The sequence below is a fragment of the Scyliorhinus canicula genome, chromosome 10 (assembly GCF_902713615.1).
Source record: "Scyliorhinus canicula chromosome 10, sScyCan1.1, whole genome shotgun sequence".
In the NCBI taxonomy this organism is placed as follows: Eukaryota; Metazoa; Chordata; class Chondrichthyes; order Carcharhiniformes; family Scyliorhinidae; genus Scyliorhinus; species Scyliorhinus canicula.
The window spans coordinates 68,285,899-68,305,315 of record NC_052155.1 but is presented as its reverse complement, the minus strand read 5'-3'; the positions used below and the strand labels follow the sequence as shown (position 1 = coordinate 68,305,315).

The 19,417-nt window shown below is 42.2% G+C and overlaps 3 protein-coding genes across 3 annotated transcripts in view; 1 reads left to right on the top strand and 2 right to left on the bottom strand.

The window, feature by feature from the left end:
* Positions 1-7,537, top strand: part of LOC119972440 (transcription factor E2F5-like) — a 54,018-nt gene extending 46,481 nt beyond the window's left edge. The window contains exons 10-11 of the transcript XR_005462047.1: positions 4,978-5,123; positions 7,249-7,537. The gene's annotated coding sequence lies outside the window, so the exon portion shown is untranslated. The remainder of the gene's footprint in view (positions 1-4,977; positions 5,124-7,248) is intronic.
* Positions 7,538-8,816: 1,279 nt separating this feature from the next.
* On the bottom strand, positions 8,817-18,968 carry LOC119972442 (ribosomal biogenesis factor-like). The gene is made up of 4 exons (XM_038809140.1): positions 18,819-18,968; positions 18,224-18,353; positions 10,754-10,870; positions 8,817-9,286 (listed from the first exon to the last, which is right to left on the bottom strand). The coding sequence occupies exons 1-4, from the start codon at positions 18,878-18,880 to the stop codon at positions 9,218-9,220; spliced, it is 378 nt and encodes a 125-aa protein (XP_038665068.1). The 5' UTR covers positions 18,881-18,968; the 3' UTR covers positions 8,817-9,217.
* On the bottom strand, positions 12,577-13,635 carry LOC119972441 (surfeit locus protein 1-like). The gene is given in 2 exon segments (XM_038809139.1): positions 12,577-13,345; positions 13,348-13,635. Coding segments are annotated over 2 exon segments (735 nt in total). The 5' UTR covers positions 13,436-13,635; the 3' UTR covers positions 12,577-12,698.
* Positions 18,969-19,417: the final 449 nt, after the last annotated feature.

Sequence of the window (19,417 nt, the reverse complement as noted above, 5' to 3'; positions counted from 1 at the left end):
ACCATAACCCTTAATTCCTTTACTGTTCAAAAATCTATCTATCTTTGCCTTAAAAACATTCAGTGAGGTAGCCTTAACTGCTTCACTGGGCAGGGAATTTCGGATATTTACAACCGTTTGGGTGAAGAATTTCCTTAAATTCCTCCACTGTTCCTCAATTGTCCCACCGTAAAGTCATTTCTCCCTCTCTACTTTAGCGAACTCCGCTCTTGTCCCATTGTAGTCTCCTTTATTTAAACACAAGACACTGTTATTGGATTTTACCTTCTCATCCTCCACCAGTATTTTAAATTCAATCATTCTGTGATCGCTCTTCCGAGAGGATCCCTAACAACGAGATCATTAATTATACCTGTCTTATTACATAGGACCTGATCTAGTATAGCTTGCTCCCTCACAGGTTCCATTACATACTGTTCGAGGAAACTATCGTGGATACCTGGTTTGACCAATCGACATGTAGATTAAAATCCCCCATGACAATTGCCCAACAATTTTTACATGCATCAGTTATTTCTTTGTTTATTTCCCGAGTCACGATCTGCTGAGGGTCTAGGGCACAGGTTGTGATCCGAGTATTTTCAGCACTTTTTTTCTTGGATGTTGCCATTTCTAGTTTCTAAATCATGACTTCTACAGAGGGTTGGCATTAATGTCAGGCAAAAGGAAAGACTCGCCTTCGTTATTAGTGAATAGATGTTAGATTGTGCCAGCATTCAATTTCCTTGTGTTCCAGTCCTGGATATCACTTTACTCCTAACTTAAACTTTTTAATTTGCCAATATCTTGACACAATGACATTAATTAAGAATAGGGTGGACCACATGATGGTTGTTATCTCTCATGCCCTTGTTACCCAGCCACCTTCAGGATCTCTGCTGCATTTGTCCCATGTGAGGCAATATTTGAACTACTGGTGTCTCTGACCAAACCCAACTAAGCCCTATTTCACTGCTTTCCAGCTCCGACTGCCTAACAGTGAATCTGGGTTTTCCTTTGCAGCAAAGCTTACCATAATGAGCCATACACCAAGTAACATTCGTGCCACAGAGTGCCAGACAATGAACATCTCCAACGAGAGAGAATCTAACCATCGCCCCATAATATTGAGCAGCATTACCATCATGAAGTCATGCAGTGAGTAACTCCCCTCTTGACTTACCAACGTCCGTCCACAATCTATGACCGCGATTCAACTAATTGGGAATACCAGAAGATGCACACAGCCCTATTTTGTACACTATGGAGTTCCACTCGCCGGAAATCCCCAGTGTAGCAAGAGATTAGGACGCCAATTTTTAAAAGGCGTCCCGATATTCGAGTCCCCTAAAGTGAGCACCGCCCAAAGGCACGATGGTAAGATCCCCAGCCCTCCTTGCAACACTCACGCAGGGCACCCTCTGCCTGATTGTGCGCAAAAAATGCCAGCTTGGCACCTTAGCAGTGTCAACTGCAGGGAGGTGGTGGCATAGTGGTATTGTCACTGGATTAGTAAACCAGAAACCCAGAATAATGCTCTGGGGACCCAGGTTCGAATCCTGCCACTGCAGATAGTGAAATTTGAATTCAATAAAAATCTGTAATTAAAAGTCAAATGACCATAAATCATTGTCGGTTGTTGTAAAAACCCATCTGGTTCACGACTATCTTTGAGGAAGGAAATCTGCTGCCCTTACTTGGTCTGGCCAACATGTGACTCTTAACTGCCCCTTCAAGGGCAAAAAGGGATGGGCAATAAATGCCGGCCCAGCCAGCAATGATCACGTCCCATGAGCAAATTCTTTTTTAAAACCTGGCAGTCCCTGCCCAAAGGGCATGCAGCTGGGGGCCTCAGATCCCCTGGGCGATCCCAACGAGTGCTGTTCCATCTGGTCCTGTTTATGGAGACTAGTGCTGAACAGCTCTCATCTGAGAGGAAGGGGATGAATCCCAAAGCCTCAGGTACTTTGAGAATGTGCATATTAGAGTGAGACTAGATGTCTTGCTTGAAACTGCACATTTGCCAAAAGGTGACCCCACCCACAATAGGTTGGATTTGCATTGCAATGTCTCGTGAGGTGCTGTGAGCCAGTTTGATGCCAGGAGCGAGGTCTCCCATTATTTATCATGCTCGCTGTGCCATGGCACGCTGCTTTTCAGGCGCTGCATGGTCATTGGATCGTGCCCCATGAGGCGCCAGTCAGGCAAGGGGAATACTGTCCCCTTGCCTGGATGAAGCAGCTCCAACAACATTTAAGAAGCTTGACACCATCTAGGACAAAGAAACCTGCTTCGTTTGCACCCTATGCACAAACATTCACTACCTTTACCACTGATGCACACCTCTACCAACGATGCATAGTGGCAGCCATGTATGCCATCTGCAAGAAACTCACCAAGACTCTTCAGGCAGCATCCTCCAAATCCATAACCGCCGTTCCTTCACTGTCACTGGGTCAAAATCCTGGAACTCCCTCCCTAACAGCACTGGATGTACCTACACCACATGGACTGCAGTGGTTCACGAAGGCAGCTCACCACCACCTTCTCAAGGGCAGTTAGGGATGAGCAATAAATGGTGGCATAGTGAGTGAAACCCACGCCCATGAGTGAATTTTAAAAATGGTACATTAGATTCACACTGGACTGTAGCCTCAAGTACTATGAACACCTGAAAAGTGGCACAGAAATGACCAAGAATGGTATACGCATTATGTAAAAGCAAATTGTCTCCAGCTAAAGATCCAGTGCACGTATTGGGCGAATTCTCCGGTCTCATCCATTGCTAGTAGGAATTAAAAATTTGGCGTTCCAGCCAAAAGGCCGTTCACTGAGTGGTACCGGAAAATCCCAACCGCATATAAGGATTGGAAGGTTTTGGCCTCTCTTGTGTACTCTGTGTGAACAAAGAACAGCCATACACACCACTTGGGTATTGTCCTCAACACATTAATGTGAACAATCAGTGGTGTACACATGTTCAATGACTCCCAGTACTGCCTAATAATTTGGCAATTCATGATCTTCAGAACATTATTTATTTATTGCCCATTTGTAATTGCCCTAGAGAAGGTGGCGATGAGCTGCCTTCTTGAACGTTGCAGTCCATATGGTGTAAGTACACCCATTTACTGAATGTGACTCAAATCACGTAAAGCATTCACAGAGCTCAAGAAAGTCTTGAGCGCTGTTTTGATAAAAAGACAAATGGTGGAACCCCTGGGCTGCCGCCAATATCATCAACGAAGATCCATGGTTTAAATTCCCTGAAACATTCAACAGGATTGGCATTGTCCATCCAAGGACATCACACCTCTTCACAAATTAAATGTCAAGGATAATCCAGCATGCAACTATAGTCACCCGGATGAGACTGTTCACCACATTGTGAATAAACGTGACCTACAAAATTTTGTTGCAGAATTCAAGATAATCCACCTAATGGGACACGGTGCTGAAAGTTGGCTGTCCAACTTGCAGTTTTACAAGTCTTATTTATGTAAGTGGGAGCTGTAGGAAATCTACAAAGCTACCAGTCTGTTTGACCATGCTTCCAAATCGTGTATAAGTCTTAATCAAAACAGCACCACGAACTGCCAGCACCAGCATATAGATTAAATTGATATCTTATCAAGTATCACAGGAGTGATCCAATGAAATAGCATCCCTGTGAAAGTTGAAAAAGTCCACGATTTCCTTCTAATGATTTAATATCCCGCGTGCAAAGAGCAGATAGTACCTATGGTATACCAATAAAAGCTTTTGGGAGAGGAAGAGAAGGGAGATAAAAAAGTACACATATTAATCTGCACTGGAGCATTAGTCTTCATTTTTGTGCTCAATGTCATAATATACACACAAGTATATGATGATGCACAGACATTGATTGACACACAGGATGACCAATGAACACACAGAACACAGCAGCCAATCACCAGACAGGACACAGCCACTATAAAGTCAGAGGGCACTAGTTTTCCCGCTCTCTAGGGATGCAGCCTCTGAGACAGCCATGAGCAACAACATGAACATTCACCATGTGGTAGTAAGATAGTCTGGTCAGGTTAGCCTCAGGTCTCCAGTCAACTCAGCATAGTGTCAACCCACAGTCTAAATATGTTTAACAGTTGTTAGTTCAATAAAATGAAGTTGCATTTTTCCAAGTGTTGGAAGCCTGTCTCTCTCACTGCTATGGTAAACGCAGTCCTCGCAGACCCAACACATCACTCAACCCCTGGAGTTGGACTTGAAGTCAGGACCTTGTGATTCAGAAGCAAGAGTGCTTCTGGCTAAGCCATAGCTGGAACGAAAATGAAGCCATCACAGTATTTTATTTAATTTCCACTCGAGCATTTAAAGAATTGCTTTGTCTCAAACTGTTGTGGTGGATGAGAAATCCTCTCCTGAGTAGACACTTTACTGGGTCTAATTCCTAACATCCACCTCCTGATCTGCGTCCATGATTAAACATTAAAAAATTACCCCACATGTTAACACGTGCAGAATATTGTGCTTTAGCTCTTTTTTCTTAGACTGATTGACTGAATAAACTTCCATCAAAGTTAATGCTAAATTAATAATCTCCTTTAAAGCAGTGTTGGGACGATTACGTGATGAAGATTGGGCTATAAGTTTTACGGATGCTTAATTAAATGCTTAACAGCAAGGCATTATCATCCAGGTTATTTGTGATATAGTGGCATTATCTATAGAACATACAGACTATATATGGCATTTATATCGCACACTGGAAATGGATTCCAACAATTAAATGGTCAACCTTTGGGGCAAAATTTTCTCAATCTCAGAGGCCAGGAAATTTGGAGAAAAAAAAAGTGTTGGGAGAGATCCCTGGTGTGTTCCCACTTCCTAACAATTTTTCCAGAGGTGTCTTCTTTGGAATGATGACTACCTCTGCCCAGCAGCAACAGGAAGCGAATGGCGGTAATAATGGAGTCAATTCACTGTATTTTTAAAAAAGAAATTTAATTTTGCCAGTGGTGCGGTGGACCTCGATTTCTCTGCAGCTCACTTAACCACAGCACAATGAGCAGTCAGGGCACCATGAGTTTCCTGTGCGATGTTCACTTTGAAGAACCAAATTGACAAGCTCAACCACCAGGTGGCACTAAAGAACTTAAGAGGTAAAACTGGTCAATGAAGGTCTTAAGTTAATTTCGTAAATTAACTTGTATTATATCCCATTAAGTTTTCTTTAAAAAGTGAACTACAGTAGTCCCCCGTTATAACGCGGGTGTTGGGGTCCAAGACAGCCACCGAGCCGCGGATCATTTTATCATTCAAAACTCATACGAACAGTCATTTGGAATTTTAAACTATATAAATTTAAACTAAACGCATATAAACATATCATCAGCAACAACGCAGGGTAGAAGTGTGGAGGCAGGAATTCTGTAATTTGAGAAACAGGATTTGGACATCACACATTTTGAAGGAGTACAGAGAAAAAGCCTCGCAACACTGCGCCCGGAGGCGTAGACTGTTCGAAGCGGAGCAGAGACCACAGGGCAAGTGACTGCAGATGTCAACATCCAAGCTTTAAAACTGAGCCCACTCCCCAATGCCCGCGAGTAAGGGTTCCCCTTCCTGAATGCAGCCCATCACTCTCGCTGCTGTCAGCAGGCTTGTTTGCTAAAAATAATCCGCTCCCCGACTGGAAACCTGAAGTTGCCCCAGCTCCGTCCCAGTGCAAGTAAGTTGGGGTCCATAAGCCCCCCCCCCCCCCGCCGTATATCGCAAACCGCGGTATTGCGGGGCGCGGTATAACGGGGACTACTGTATTTGGAGACTGTCTTTCAGAAAATGTATGTACATCTATTTAAAATATGGTTGCAACCATCTAAAATAAATTTGTGCCTGGCCCTGTTAGAATTTAATTTGTTTAGAAAGTTAACCTGAATAGGGAAGCTCCAATTCAATTTAAGTTCTGTACAGAAATTAATTTTAGGTACACTGCTCATTCGTTTAAAAAAAATGTACCTCTTCAGTGATCAAACTTTAATAAGATGTACTGAAAACTATTCCAGTACATTAAAATAATGTGTTCCACCCTGATTGCAGATTCTTGTCCAGTTGATCTCCTGCTGAAAGTTAGAAAAGAGCACAAACGCACATTCAGGAACCGATTTGTGCTGCATCTGAAGGATTGTAGCCTTTTTCCCTGCACGCATTCAAAAGTAATAGCGAGACAAGATTCTCATTGTTCATGATGTGTAGATGCGGGCACTGGACTGGGGTGAGCACAGTAAGAAGTCTTACAACACCAGGGTAAAGTGCAGCAGGTTTGTTTCGAATCAACTAGCTTTTGGAGCACAGCTCCTTCCTCAGGTGAATGAAGAGGTGGATTCCAGAAATATATATAGACAAAGTCAAAGATCGCATTCAAACATTGTCTTGCATCTTTGACTTTGTCTATATATATTATATATATATATATATATATATAATATATATGTTTCTAGAACATACCTCTTCGTTCACCTGAGGAAGGAGCAGTGCTCTGAAAGCTAGCGATTTGAAACAAACCTGTTGCGACTTTAACCTGGTGTTGTAAGACTTCTTACTATGTTTATTGTTCATGGCGCTCTGTATTTTTGTCAACATTCTTCGAAAACAGATTTGGTCAAGTAAGGCCTGCTCAGAAAATACCTTTCTGCCTAGTTCAATAATCTCTATACGCTTAAAGAATCTGCTTTCTTAAATGAAAAAAGGAAATGAACATTTTTTTAAAAAATAGTTGTCCATGATCAACATGCAAATTAACTTATAACGTAAACAACTTGGTTCAGTTGTGACACTATTAATCAATACATCTTCAAGTGTATATGTAACTCTAAAATATAAGGATCCATGTCAAGTTTTGATTTCCCTAAATTGTTATAAATGCAAATGAAAAAATGGCATAAGTAAAAAGCTGGCTTTGCATTTCAAGGGTGTGGTTTTAAATGTTATACATACCAAAGTGTAGTGATAGCATTATCTTATTTGAACTTTAAGAGCATTGGTATGATACATGTTCTGAACAGAATACTCCTTTCTAAAAGATTCCCCTCCCCCTTTTCAAGTTGTTAATGTTTTCTACAACTACATTGCTCTCCATCAGCTCAGCAACAACATTGCTGCCAAAAGAACTGTTGATCGTGCAGAACTAGCATGGCCACTGAAGTAATCTTCTGTATTCCTTTCTGTGATGGATCATTCTTGACATTGTCCAGTGTTTTCTTGCTGATCTTTGGATTTTTGTTCCAGGTACTTCTGTGAGCAGAGTCAAGAAAACAATGTTCCTGGAACTTGCCCAAATCTTTACCAATTCATATTCATGAAGCATACAGACACAATGTTATGAAAGTTCAACAAAATCATTTTTGACTTAGTTTAATTTTAACATTTTAAAAACTAAATATGTTAAGTTTAAAATACCTCCAAGAACATAAAAGGGTGCAGCTTAATCTTCAGCCTGCAGGCTAGCCTTCCAGCCTGTGTCAGCAGGTTGATTCAATTCACACTGTGACAAAATAAACACTTCTTTACTGTTCTCAATCTTCTTTTTATTCCTTGATTATTTTTACTTCTAAATACTCCATATTCCTATATAATCTGTTTACCCATCTCTCCAGGGATACAATACATTCTGGTAGTCCCCGATTGCCTGAAAGTGGCTACAAAGGCTTTCTCCTGAGCAATTCAAGGCCCAGGATATTAAATGCTGTATTGATCGTAAATTGAAGCAACTAGATTAAATGTATGACAGGTTAGGTGGATAGGCCATGATAAAATTTCCCCTTAGTGTCCAGGGATGTGCAGGTTAGGTGGGGTTACTGGGATAGGGCAGGAGAGTGGGCATGGGTAGGGTACTCTTTCAGAGGGTTGGTGCAAACCTGCTGCACTATAGGGATTCTATGATTCAAAGCTTAGCAGTAACCTTGACAACGGTACCTATTATCCTTAGAAGACATTAAAGAATGGAAAACCCAATAAAGTTATTTCCATATAATGACATCGTTCAGAACTAGACTTCAGCCAACAGGCCAATCAAACAGGAACACAAGTTGAATGGAAACCATTGATGATGGAGGAGGAAGAAGAATAATAAGGACCAAAGGAAAGTTGCAAAAAGAGACCAGAATTAAGTGATAAGGACTCACGCCAGGGGATACGATCATGGACATGAAAAGCTCCCTGTTCCTTTAAGGACTTAAGTTAAACAAATAGGCTGTGTGAGCATGCACAGATTGTATATGAAGACATGTACAGTCAAAGTTCAGTTCTACTTTGGTTGTTGTACACATGCTGTATATGTTGATGTTGCAAAAAATGGTGTTTAATTATTCTAGCAGTACCAATAAACTAAAAACAAAAGAGACAAAGAACTATTTATCTTTTTATAGGACTTGCTGATCTGCTTATCTGTAGGATGGTAAATTCCTTGCAGCTGCTTCCTACTTCCACCTCACAAAAGGGATTTGCACTGTATTCCGAAGACACTGCAGCAGTGGATAGGGGTGGACAGTTCAGAGGAAATTCAAGTCCTCCATTGAGAAATCATAATCAGGGAGTTTGAAACATACTTTTATTACTACCATTTTCTATGTTTTAACTCATGGACTTCATCTTCTGATTACACTTATTTAGAGCATCCTTGATGTTCACTTTCCTCATTGTCCTATTGTATTTCATTCACTTCTATCATTCATGGGAAAGTTGGAAGAGACTACAAGACCTAGTAAACCACATCCTACCCAATGGTCTTGGGAATATAAAATAGATGCTAAAATCAATTGGATTATTGTGTACACAAAGTAACTCACCACAGCAAAACTAAGTAAAATGGCTTTAGTTTTTCATAATTTGATTAAAATATTCAAATTTTTCCAATGTCTCTTAACGCTATACAAACAAATGTACAATATCAATAATTCTCATTTGTAGTCTTCTAAATTGAATTTCGTAAATATCTCCTCAGATCAGACATGACCACGGGAATTCTCGTCAACGCACTCCAAATTGTCTCTTATGTAGATTTAAATGCATTTTATTGAATGCCTCTGGTTAGATGACAAGGTTCTTCATTCCTCGTGAGCTTTTATACCAAAGAAAACTGACCAAACATTTGGGGGGGAAAGGGAGATTAAAGCATTAGAAATCTCTAGCCTACTCCAAATTACATTGTCCACTGTACATTTTTATGTACAAATTCACCAAAAGCAATCTTTGAATTTCATAATTGAGAAAATAACTGAGTGGTAGCATCCACATTCAGCAGTTCAGGAGGCGGCAGTCTAGGAATCTGCAACATAAAGTAAAACATGATCTTAAATTAATAGGGGCTTAAACAGCTGCAATATATTGCAATTAAATGTCTATTTAATTCTGTACGCAGATTGATACCAAATCCCAACGTATTCTGGATTTGTACACCATTTTATTTTTGGAAATCTCTTGAAGCCCGTGTTTTGTAGCTGCACGCTCTTAAAACCACTGCCCCTGGAAGCAGGTAAGAAATAATATAGCCCTCAGTCCCCTTGCTTGGCTAGTACACCAATTGAGTAGCTGAACTATATGAAACAACAAGGTCATGTGGTTGATGCTTACTTCTTTCTTAGCCGATCTCAGTAAGGCTACAGGAAAATGTAGGACATTACGTTTCAGCAACCCTAAGATGTTCCACTCATCAACTACCCCTATTGAGAGTCAGAAATGCGAAGACCTCAAAGACATGGTTGGGTTTAGATTTAGCTGTGCTGTTCACCGCTGTTGAGATGCTCACTTTATGAGCCTTCTCATGATAAATGGTCATTTGTGTTAAGGTAACAGAAAGTAGCTGATACCCCTGGAACTGTATCCCAGAAAGAAGTCCTCAGAAGAGAAGTTGGAGAAAGAAAGCCCCCAGTAAATTGCCACTATATATGCACATGTACTGCAAAAATTTCCGTGTCACTTCATCAGGAATGTATGAGTTTTGTAGCACACAGAAATGAAAGTTTCACAGATCTGATAACGTCACAGTTATCTGTACCGATATTAATACGGTCAGCGCACTGGGGAAGTTTGTCAAATTACATCAAAAAATTCAGCACATGGAAACAGACAAACAGCTTACAAATAAATAAATCCAGAAACTCAGCTAAAGTGTAAACTAGTTTACAGAGGTATCCTTAATCTCTAAAGCATTTAGAATCATAGAATCCCTACAGTGTAGAAGGAAGCCATTTGGCCCGTCAAGTCTGCACCGACCCCCTGAAAGAGCACTCCACCCAAGCTCACTCCCCGCCATACTGTTACTAGACTCCTAAACAACCCTCTTATGGACTGACCTGATTAATACCACACTCCTGTATGCTTCACCCAATGCCGGTGTCTATGCATTTACATTGTGGACCTTGTGTTGCCCTTTTATGAATTTTATTTTAATTTTATTTTCATGTATTAAATGATCTGTTTGAGCTGCTCGCAGAAAAATACTTTTCACTGTACCTTGATCCACGTGACAATAAACAATAAACAAAACCTAACCTACACATCCCTGGACACTAAGGAGCAATTTACCATGGCCAATCCACCTATCATGCACATCTTTGGACTGTGGGAGGAAACCGGATCATCCGGAGGAAACCCACGTAGACACAGGGAAAATGTGAAAACTCCACAGAGTCGCCTGAGGTCGGAATCAAACCCAGCTCCCTGGCCTGTGAAGCAGCTGTGCCACCGTGCATATTTATGATAAAAGACATATTTATGATAAAAAAACTGTTACCTGCAATGGTTTCTTTGAGGATGCTGCTGTGTCTTTGGATAAGTTATGGATCTCTTTCTGCACTTCTGAAAATGCTTTATTGACTTTACAGACCTTTTCATTGTTCATAATGTTAAGCTGTTCAGGACAAAATATAAATTTTAATTCATTGTGGGCAGAGAGCCATGCACATACCTGACCAGTAATTTAATAATAAAGCCAAAATACTGCAGATGCTGGAAACCAGAAATAAAAACTGAAAATGCTGGAGTTTATCCAGAATTTTCTGTTTTTATTTCAGTAATTTAATAAGATAATCAGTGTGCACACAAGATTCAGAAATTGCAAAGCTGGTGACTTTCAAACATGAACAAAATGATAAGAAAACCAGTCCCGTAACTATTTGATTGGTTGAGGCCATTTATAGAAGAACAATTAAAAATCAGGACCCTAACATCCATCTAGGGTTGTTAAACTTGCCCGAGAATATCCCGGATTGATAATCGATATCCTGGGCACTGCCGGTGGCGAGATGGGAGAAAATTAGTTGCGTTTCAGTTCATGCCTTTAATGGTCTGCACGAAAGATGCCATTATAGAAAAAGGTGCATTATAAAATCTGACGTACTGCAAAACTAGCAGATTAGTAGCCCAAGTTCCCGTACCAGCCTCCCCGGACAGGCGCCGGAATGTGGCGACTAGGGGCTTTTCACAGTAACTTAATTGAAGCCTACTTGTGACAATAAGCGATTTTCATTTCAAAAAGACCCAAAGATTTTCCCCCTTGACCTTAGAGTTAGTTATGTCAGTGATTGGCACTATATGCGACGGTGTGATTGCAGAGATTTAAAACACGTCATATATCTCTCCCCCCACCTCCACCCCACATGCATTTTAAATACATTAGTACATGCAGGACGTTGGCATAGCATAATAGACTAACACCAGTGTCAAGGCCTGGCTGCGTGTATGCACCCCTTGGTACACAATTTCCAACCTGTGATTTGAAGTGTAAATTTGAGAGAAGTTGTGAAGCCATTATGCAAAGGCAATTAACTGCAGACTGCAGTGTATGTAATGTGACTACTGTATTTACAGAGTGCCTTTAACTTAATAAAATATCCAGGGCACTTCACAGGTGCGTTATAGAATCATAGAATCCCTACAGTACAGGCCATTCAGCCCATCGAGTCTGCACCCACCCTTTGAAAGAGTACCCTACCAAGACCCATATCCCCACCCTATCCCCATAGCGCCACCTAACCATTGGACACGAAGGGGCAATTTAACATGGTCAATTCACCTAACCTGCACAACTTTGGACTATGGGGGGGAAACTGAGCAGCTGAAGGAAACTCACGCAGGCAAGGGGGAAATGTACAAACACCACACATTAACCCAAAGTAAGAATCAAACCCAAGTCCTTGGTGCTGTGAAGCAGTAGTGCTAACGACTGTGCCACCATGCCGCCCCTAAAGCAAAATATGACACCGAGCCACATAAGGAGACACTGGGGCAAATGAACAAAAGCTTAAAGCAAAGGAGTAAGTTTTAGGGAGTGTCTTAAAGGTGGAAAGAGAGGTGGCAACCAGAGGTTTACTGAGGAAATGCCAGAGCTTAGGGCCTCGGTAGCTAAAGATATGGCTACCAATGGTGGAACAATTATAACCGAAGTTGGCACTCCACTCAAATCATCCATATCCATAAACCCATAAGATATAGGAGCAGAATTAGGTCATTCGGCCCATCGAGTCTGCCCTGCCATTCTGATGTGTTTCTCATCCGCATTTTCCTGCCTTCTCCCTGTAACCCCTGATCCCCTTATTAATCAAGAATCTATCTCTGTCTTTTTTTTTTGTTTGGAACATCACTGTTATTGATAAGAATTTACAGCATCGTTAACATTTCCCACAAATGGATAGAAAAATATTCAAGGCAAAGTAAATGGAGGAATCACTGACTGGTCACTAGATGGCGATTTTCCGTACAAACTTCTGGAACCACATGTAGGATGTCGCTGCGCACAACCCATACCAGGTTAGGATATACTGCAGGTGTTTGTTCCTCAAGGTGACTCTTGTCTGTCCTCCGATTGGACCTCCAGGGACTGTGCTGTCCAAGTCTGCATCGATGAGGATTGGTTCAGTGCCCACAATCTGTGCCATTGACTCCAAATCCCAGTAATGCCAGCAATTCTTCTTAACGTCATTCTCCGGCATGAATGGTTTGCGAGTTTCCGCGAGTCGAACAACCCCAATAAGCTCGACCTCTTCTGTAATCTGTCCTCTGCTTCGTGTTTCTGGTCTGATCCTTGTTCTGGGTACGAAACCCCTGTTCACAAGAATCCTCACCCCCAGGTCTGAGCAGTTGAATGCTGTGACTACATTGGCCCCAGTCTCTGTGCTGGACATGAGACGCCCAGCTTCCTGTTTCTCCTTGTCTGGGTCCACCCGAGATCGCGGCATGATGTAGAGCTCCTGGGAGTGGTCAAATCTCCCTCGCACCCTCACTTGTCTGTACTCCAGCTCCTTCAGCTCCAGCTGATCGAGGGGAAGAGGCAGTGGGTCAGAACGAGTTTTCTCCTTCAGCTCCTTGATAAGCTGCACTTTCCAAGGCCAAGGGTGGTGACTGGGATGAGGAGCAGAGCCCACTTCAGGATTGAATCATCAGCACCTGCAGCAACTGCTGTTGTGGTAATGTGCATCCCATTGTGTTTGACAACAATCCCATTTAACTTTGATTTGACACTGGGCAAGATCAGTTGAGTCCCAGTGACCACTTGTGCTGAGCAAACGTTCAAAACCCCTTGTGAAGGTGGTGGTGAGCTTCCTTCTTGAACATTTGCAGGTGTAGGTACATCCAGTGTGCTGTTAGGGAGTGAGTTCCAGAATGTTGATCCAGCAACAGTGAAGGAACGGCGGTGAGTGACTTGGAGGGGAACCCCCAGGTGGTGGGGTTCCCAGGTATCTGCTGCTCTAGTCCTTCTGGATGGTAGTGGTTGTGGGTTTGGAAGGTGCTGCCCAAGGAAACAGAATTTACAGTGCAGAAGGAGGCCATTCGGCCCATCGAGTTTGCACCGGCACTTGGAAAGATAACCCTACTTAAGCCCACACCCCGACCCTATCCCCGTAACCCAGTAACCCCCACTTAACCTTTTTGGACACTGAGGGGCAATTTATCATGCCCAACCCACCTAACCTGCACATCTTTGGACTGTGGGAGGAAACCGGAGCACCCGGGGGGGGGGGGGGGGGGTCCAACTCCATCAAACACACCCGGGGGGGGGGCTCCATCACACACACCCTTCCCCGGTAACTCACCCGGCGGCCCCTAGAATCTATCTCTGTCTTAAAGACACTCAGTGACATGGCCTCCACAGCCTTCTGCGGCAAAGAGTTCCACAGATTCACCACATTCTGACTGAAACCTCATCTCGGTTTTAAAGGATCGTCCCTTCAGTCTGAGGCTGTGGCCCTCAGGTTCTCGTCTCTCCTACTGGTGAAAACATCTTCTCCACGTCCACTCTATCCATGCCTCTCAATATCCTGTAAGTTTCAATAAGATCCCCCCTTATCCTTCTAAACTCCATCGAGTCCTCAACCGCTCCTCACATGACAAGTCCTTCATTCCCGGGATCATTCTTGTAACCTCCTCTGGACTCCCTCCAAGGCCAGCACATCCCTCCTTAGATACAGGGCCTAAAACTGCTCACAATATTCCAAATGGGGTCTGACCAGAGCCTTATTCAACCTCAATAGTACAACCCTGCTCTTGTATTCTAGCCCTCTCGAAATGAATGCTAACATTGCATTTGCCTTCCTAACTGCCGACTGAATGTGAACCTTAAGGCAATCTTGAACTAGGACTCCCAAGTCCTTTGTGCTTATGATTTCCGAAGCCTTTTCCCATTTAGAAAATAGTCTATGCCTCTATTCTTCCTTCTAAAGTGCACACTTTTCCGCATTGTTTTCCATCTGCACTTTTGTCCACTGTCCTAGCCTGTCCAAGTCCTTCTGCAGTCCCCCTGCTTCCTCAATACTACCTGCCCCTCTACATATCTTTCTATCATCTGCAAACTTAGCAACAATGCCCTCCTTCTTCCAGATCGTTAATGCACATTGTGAATAGTTGTGGTCCCAATACTGACCCCTGTGGAACACCACTAGTCATGGCTTCCACCCTGAAAAAGAATCCCTGACCCAACTCTCTGTCTTCTGCTAGTCAGCCAATCCTCTATCCATGCCAGTGCCCCAAACACCACGGGCTCTTATCTTATCTAGCAGCCACCTTTACAGCACCTTGTCAAAATTCTTCTGGAAATCCAAATAGATCATTGTCTAACTTCCTCGTTACCGCCTCAAAGAATTCTAACAGATTTGTCACGCATGACCTCTCCTTGACGCAGCTGCGCTGACTCAGTTCTATCCTATCACGCCCTTCCAAGTACTCTGGAATTTCATCCTTAATCTAAAATCTTACCAAAGACCAAAGTCAGGCTAAACTAGCCTATAATTTCCCATCTTCTGCCTCTCATCTTAAACAGGGGTGTTACATTAGCCATTTTCCAGTCCTCTGGGACCCTTCCTGACTTCAGTGATTTCTGAAAGATCACCACCAATGCCTCCACAATCTCCTCAGCTATCTCCTTCAGAATCCTGGGATGTAGTCCATCTGATCTGGGTGATTTATCCACCCCCAGGATATCCTGGTAGATCCTAGTAAACCCAAGGTGACATATCTGGCTGTGATTTCGGCAGAGCACGTTAAATTAATTTTTTTTTAAACTAGAAGAGTTTGTTTGGAATAGAAAGATGTATTTTTCAGTCATCAGTTTAAATTGCTTGAAATTTTTGTTGATACAATAATTTCAAGTGAAAAAACAGCAAGCACTGAAAGTCAAGCAAGCAACTTCAAAAATGCTGCGTTAAAAAAACTTAATGCGAGCACTAGATAAAATGAATGTCCCAAATTGTTTTTATTCACTCAGTAAGACCATCCGTGAACAGAACACAAGTTGGGACAATACTGTATTAACATTGCTTATAAAGCATAAAATGCACTAAGTATACCATTAGCGTGGTTCCCACGTTTTTGCAGCGCACTTACAAGCACTCAGTTGATTATCAAACGCCTGAGTGACATTATTAAAAAACAGCAATATGAAATGCAGCATTAACATAGACTGTGGGGAAGCATGCAAGAAAGGACAATGAAAACATTAACATATGCATCATGAGGTCACTGGTCTAGTTCTTTCAGGGCCAAAAAAAGAAAGGAGGAATAAACAGCCACCAAAATCTCAGCACAATACAGGCCAATCGTAAGCTATTGTGAATGCTACCCTGTCAAGTGTTACTATATAATGGCTGCAACAGTTAATGATCAGTTCCGCGCTGATGAAATATTGAGCACTTCCTCATTAGATGGCAAAATCTCTCAATTGCAGCTTTCAAGGTGTATTGGCTCCAATGATTTGACACGAGAACACAAGTTTTAATCTCATATAAAATCAAGTAACAGGCCAACAGCGCCAAAACAATGGGCCAGTTCTGTGACCAAACTAGCCAAGACAAAGGCGCAAGCAAGAGAGTACCATGGAAACAGAATTTTTAATTGAGCAAGAATTTTTAAATGGTGCCAATTTCCTGTTAGGAAATGAGGAAAGCAACTTTGATAAATACAAGCTAAGAACAAGGTTCAGCCATGAGCAGATAAAGCCCCTCTGGGACAGCAGCTTCACCAAGATCAGAACTCCTCAGTTCTCCAGGATTTTAGGGAACTTTCCTAGCTAGTGATTCTAAAAATTTGCTGAACTGTATTACAGGGTTTCACTAGAATTATCAAGATTCCTAAAATAATATTTTTAAAAATAAATTTAGAGTACCCAATTATTTTTTTTTCCCAATTAAGGGGCAATTTAGCATGGCCAATCCACCTAACCTGCACATCTTTGGGTTGTGGGGGAGAAACCCATGCAGACATGGGGAGAATATGCAAACTCCACACGGACCGTGACCCAGGGCAGAGATCCGAATCTGGGTCCTCAGCGCCGTAGTCCCAGTGCTAACCACTGCGCCACCGTGCTGACCCTAAAATAATATTTCTGAATACCTACCCTACCTTCTTTAGACATGATGAAGTTCCTGTTTCCCTGTCTGTAGAAGCCCTATTGGAGTTATAAACCATAACTACAAGGGATAGCCCTGCTCAGCAATGAGCCATCCCGACTCCAAGGCATTACGTTATAAGGACTGGTACCATGGAATGGATGCAGGTGTCACTCAAAACTTTCAAGGTGGCGGGGAGGAAAACTAGTTATCATCATATATGTCCTAGCTGCTCATTCATCTAATAAACTAAATTTAAATTTTTATGAATTGACTGTGGATTGCCATACCAACCACAAATGCTGGCAGACTGGCTGAGTTTTCCCAGTACTTGCTGCTTTTATTTCAGATCTCCAATTTACTTTTGAAATCCAGGAGAGTTCCCCCTGGGAATCTGACAGTCTGAATCATTCTGTGTCTGATTCTTTGGAGAAGGAAATAATTGTATGGATCCATTGAAGGGAATATCAGTTACCTTCCTTATACAGTGACTAATTGCTGCCTCTCTAATGCGCTCTAAGGTCTCCTCTTATTGCCACTGATATAGTTGATGATTTGATAGTATCCTTATTTATTTCCTAGAACATAGTCTAATAGACAGATCTAATTACTTCAGACCCAAGGTAAGTGCACACATGGACATGGAGCAGATGCTTCCTCTTCTGGGGCATTCTAGAACGAGGTCATAGTCTTAGGATACAAAGCAGCAAATTTAAAACGAAGTTGAGGGAAAACTACTTCTCCCAAAGAGTTGTGAATCTGTTACCCCAGAGTGCGGTGGATACTGGGACAGTGAGTAAATTTAAAGGAGTTAGATAGACTTAAATTGGTCATGGGTTGAAGGGCTATGGAGAATGGGCAAGATGGTGGAGTTAAGGCCAGGATGAGCTCAGCCATGATCGAATGGCAGAGCAGACACAATAGGCCAAATGACCTAAATCCGCACTATATCTTATGATTAATAAATTCCAACCAAGCAAAATCACTTCAGCAGAAATGCCATGAAAACTGCCCAAAGGGTCATTCAGACAAAAAGTGCTTCAGTAAGTAGTCAGTATCAGAAAAGCTGTTTAATTTCAGAAATCCTCAACAAATATCAACATGCTCTCAAGGATCCATGTACACATTAGCATATGCCCAGAACCCTACTGCGATATAAACATATTTCTAACACTCCACACCCCCATCCTAATCTCTGAAACATATCAGAAGTCCAAAGGAATTAATATACATACAGCAACAAAAATAAGTTGGCAAATCAAACAAAGAAGACCGATGGCAGGAGGACATAAATCACATAACCTCAACTAGCTCAAGTGACAGAAATTTAAAAATGTATGTCTTAGAAGTCATTGCTTCCACAATATAGTGAAGTATTTACTAACCTTCTTGAGACTTGTAGTTACAGGTTTGGTTTTACTTTTGACCTTGAGGTTTTTGCTGTTGGCAACTTTAAAGACATCTTTGTGCTTCTGTGCCTTTGATTTGTTCTTTGCCATTCTTTCCGATAGCTCACTATAAAATATGCAAACATTCACAAAATCAATCAGTTGCCATTGGACCATAACCCACTGAAGGTTTTCCAACCTTGACTTTGGAAATTTAGGAGAAAAAGCCTCCGCACTCTCTAAGTAAAGACTGGCACAGTTACTTCCCTTTGTCCTGATCAGTTGACTCAAGGAGCAATTTACTCCCACAGCTAAATGTTCAAAACGAGCCTATTGAGAAATTCATAAAGGCAGAACATCTCTTTCCCCATTAAAAGCAACAAGCACTGGAAAAGTTCAGGTCTGGCAGCATTCATGGAGAGGAAAAGAACATTAACGGGAACGTTTTGAGTTCCAAAGAGTCATATTGGATGCAAAACCTGTTTCTCTATCCACATGCTGGCTGACAGGCTGAGTTTTCCCAGCACTTGTTGCTTTTATTTCAAATCTCCAGCCTTTCAGTTTTATCTCTTTCTCCAATATACTCACGTACCCATCCTCAGCAATTTGGGACACACGATGATTGTAAGAAGCCTTGCAAGCATTGAAATCCATGGGTAGCTGTCACTGGCACTTCACCAGCTGATTAGTTTCCACTGTTCTTCCAACCAGAACCAAGTGTAGCCATCTGGGATGGCCACTTACAACTAGGTACAGAGAAACTCGCAAGGCCTAGCGGGTAAAATGGACAAGCCAAGACTCAGGCAGGCTCAGAGCCTGAAAATGTATATTTACAACCAAGAAGTCCAGACGGTATTGAAATTCCGAACAATTATCATTTTGATTGTCCGATTAGCATTTGGTGGCCCATCTCCACCAGAACAAAGGACTAGTAGTCGAGAGACCGGTACAATCTCAGACATTTCGGTGCCACTCCCTGTTCAGGGGACGCGTAAACAACGGGGTCAGTGACCGCTTGGGACACGCCCCGCCATCCAGATCCTCGCCCACTTATTGCTAAGGAATCGAACGGAGTGATCAGAGATCACCCAATTAGTGGGGTCCAAACTGAAGGACCACCCAAAAGAGCGCGAAAACCCCCAAGTATAAGAAGAAGAGTTTGTCATATGTTCGTCCTCTCTTGGGCCTGGT

Bases quoted from the DNA above. Each gene is read 5' to 3' on its own strand.
- LOC119972442 (XM_038809140.1), bottom strand. From the start codon at position 18,880: ATGGATTTCAATGCTTGCAAGGCTTCTTACAATCATCGTGTGTCCCAA. The intron at 18,354-18,818 runs GTACGTGAGTAT...CATATTTTATAG, and splicing joins TCCCAAATTGCTGAGGATGG to TGAGCTATCGGAAAGAATGG. The intron at 10,871-18,223 runs GTTAGTAAATAC...TGTCCTGAACAG, and splicing joins TAACTACAAGTCTCAAGAAG to CTTAACATTATGAACAATGA.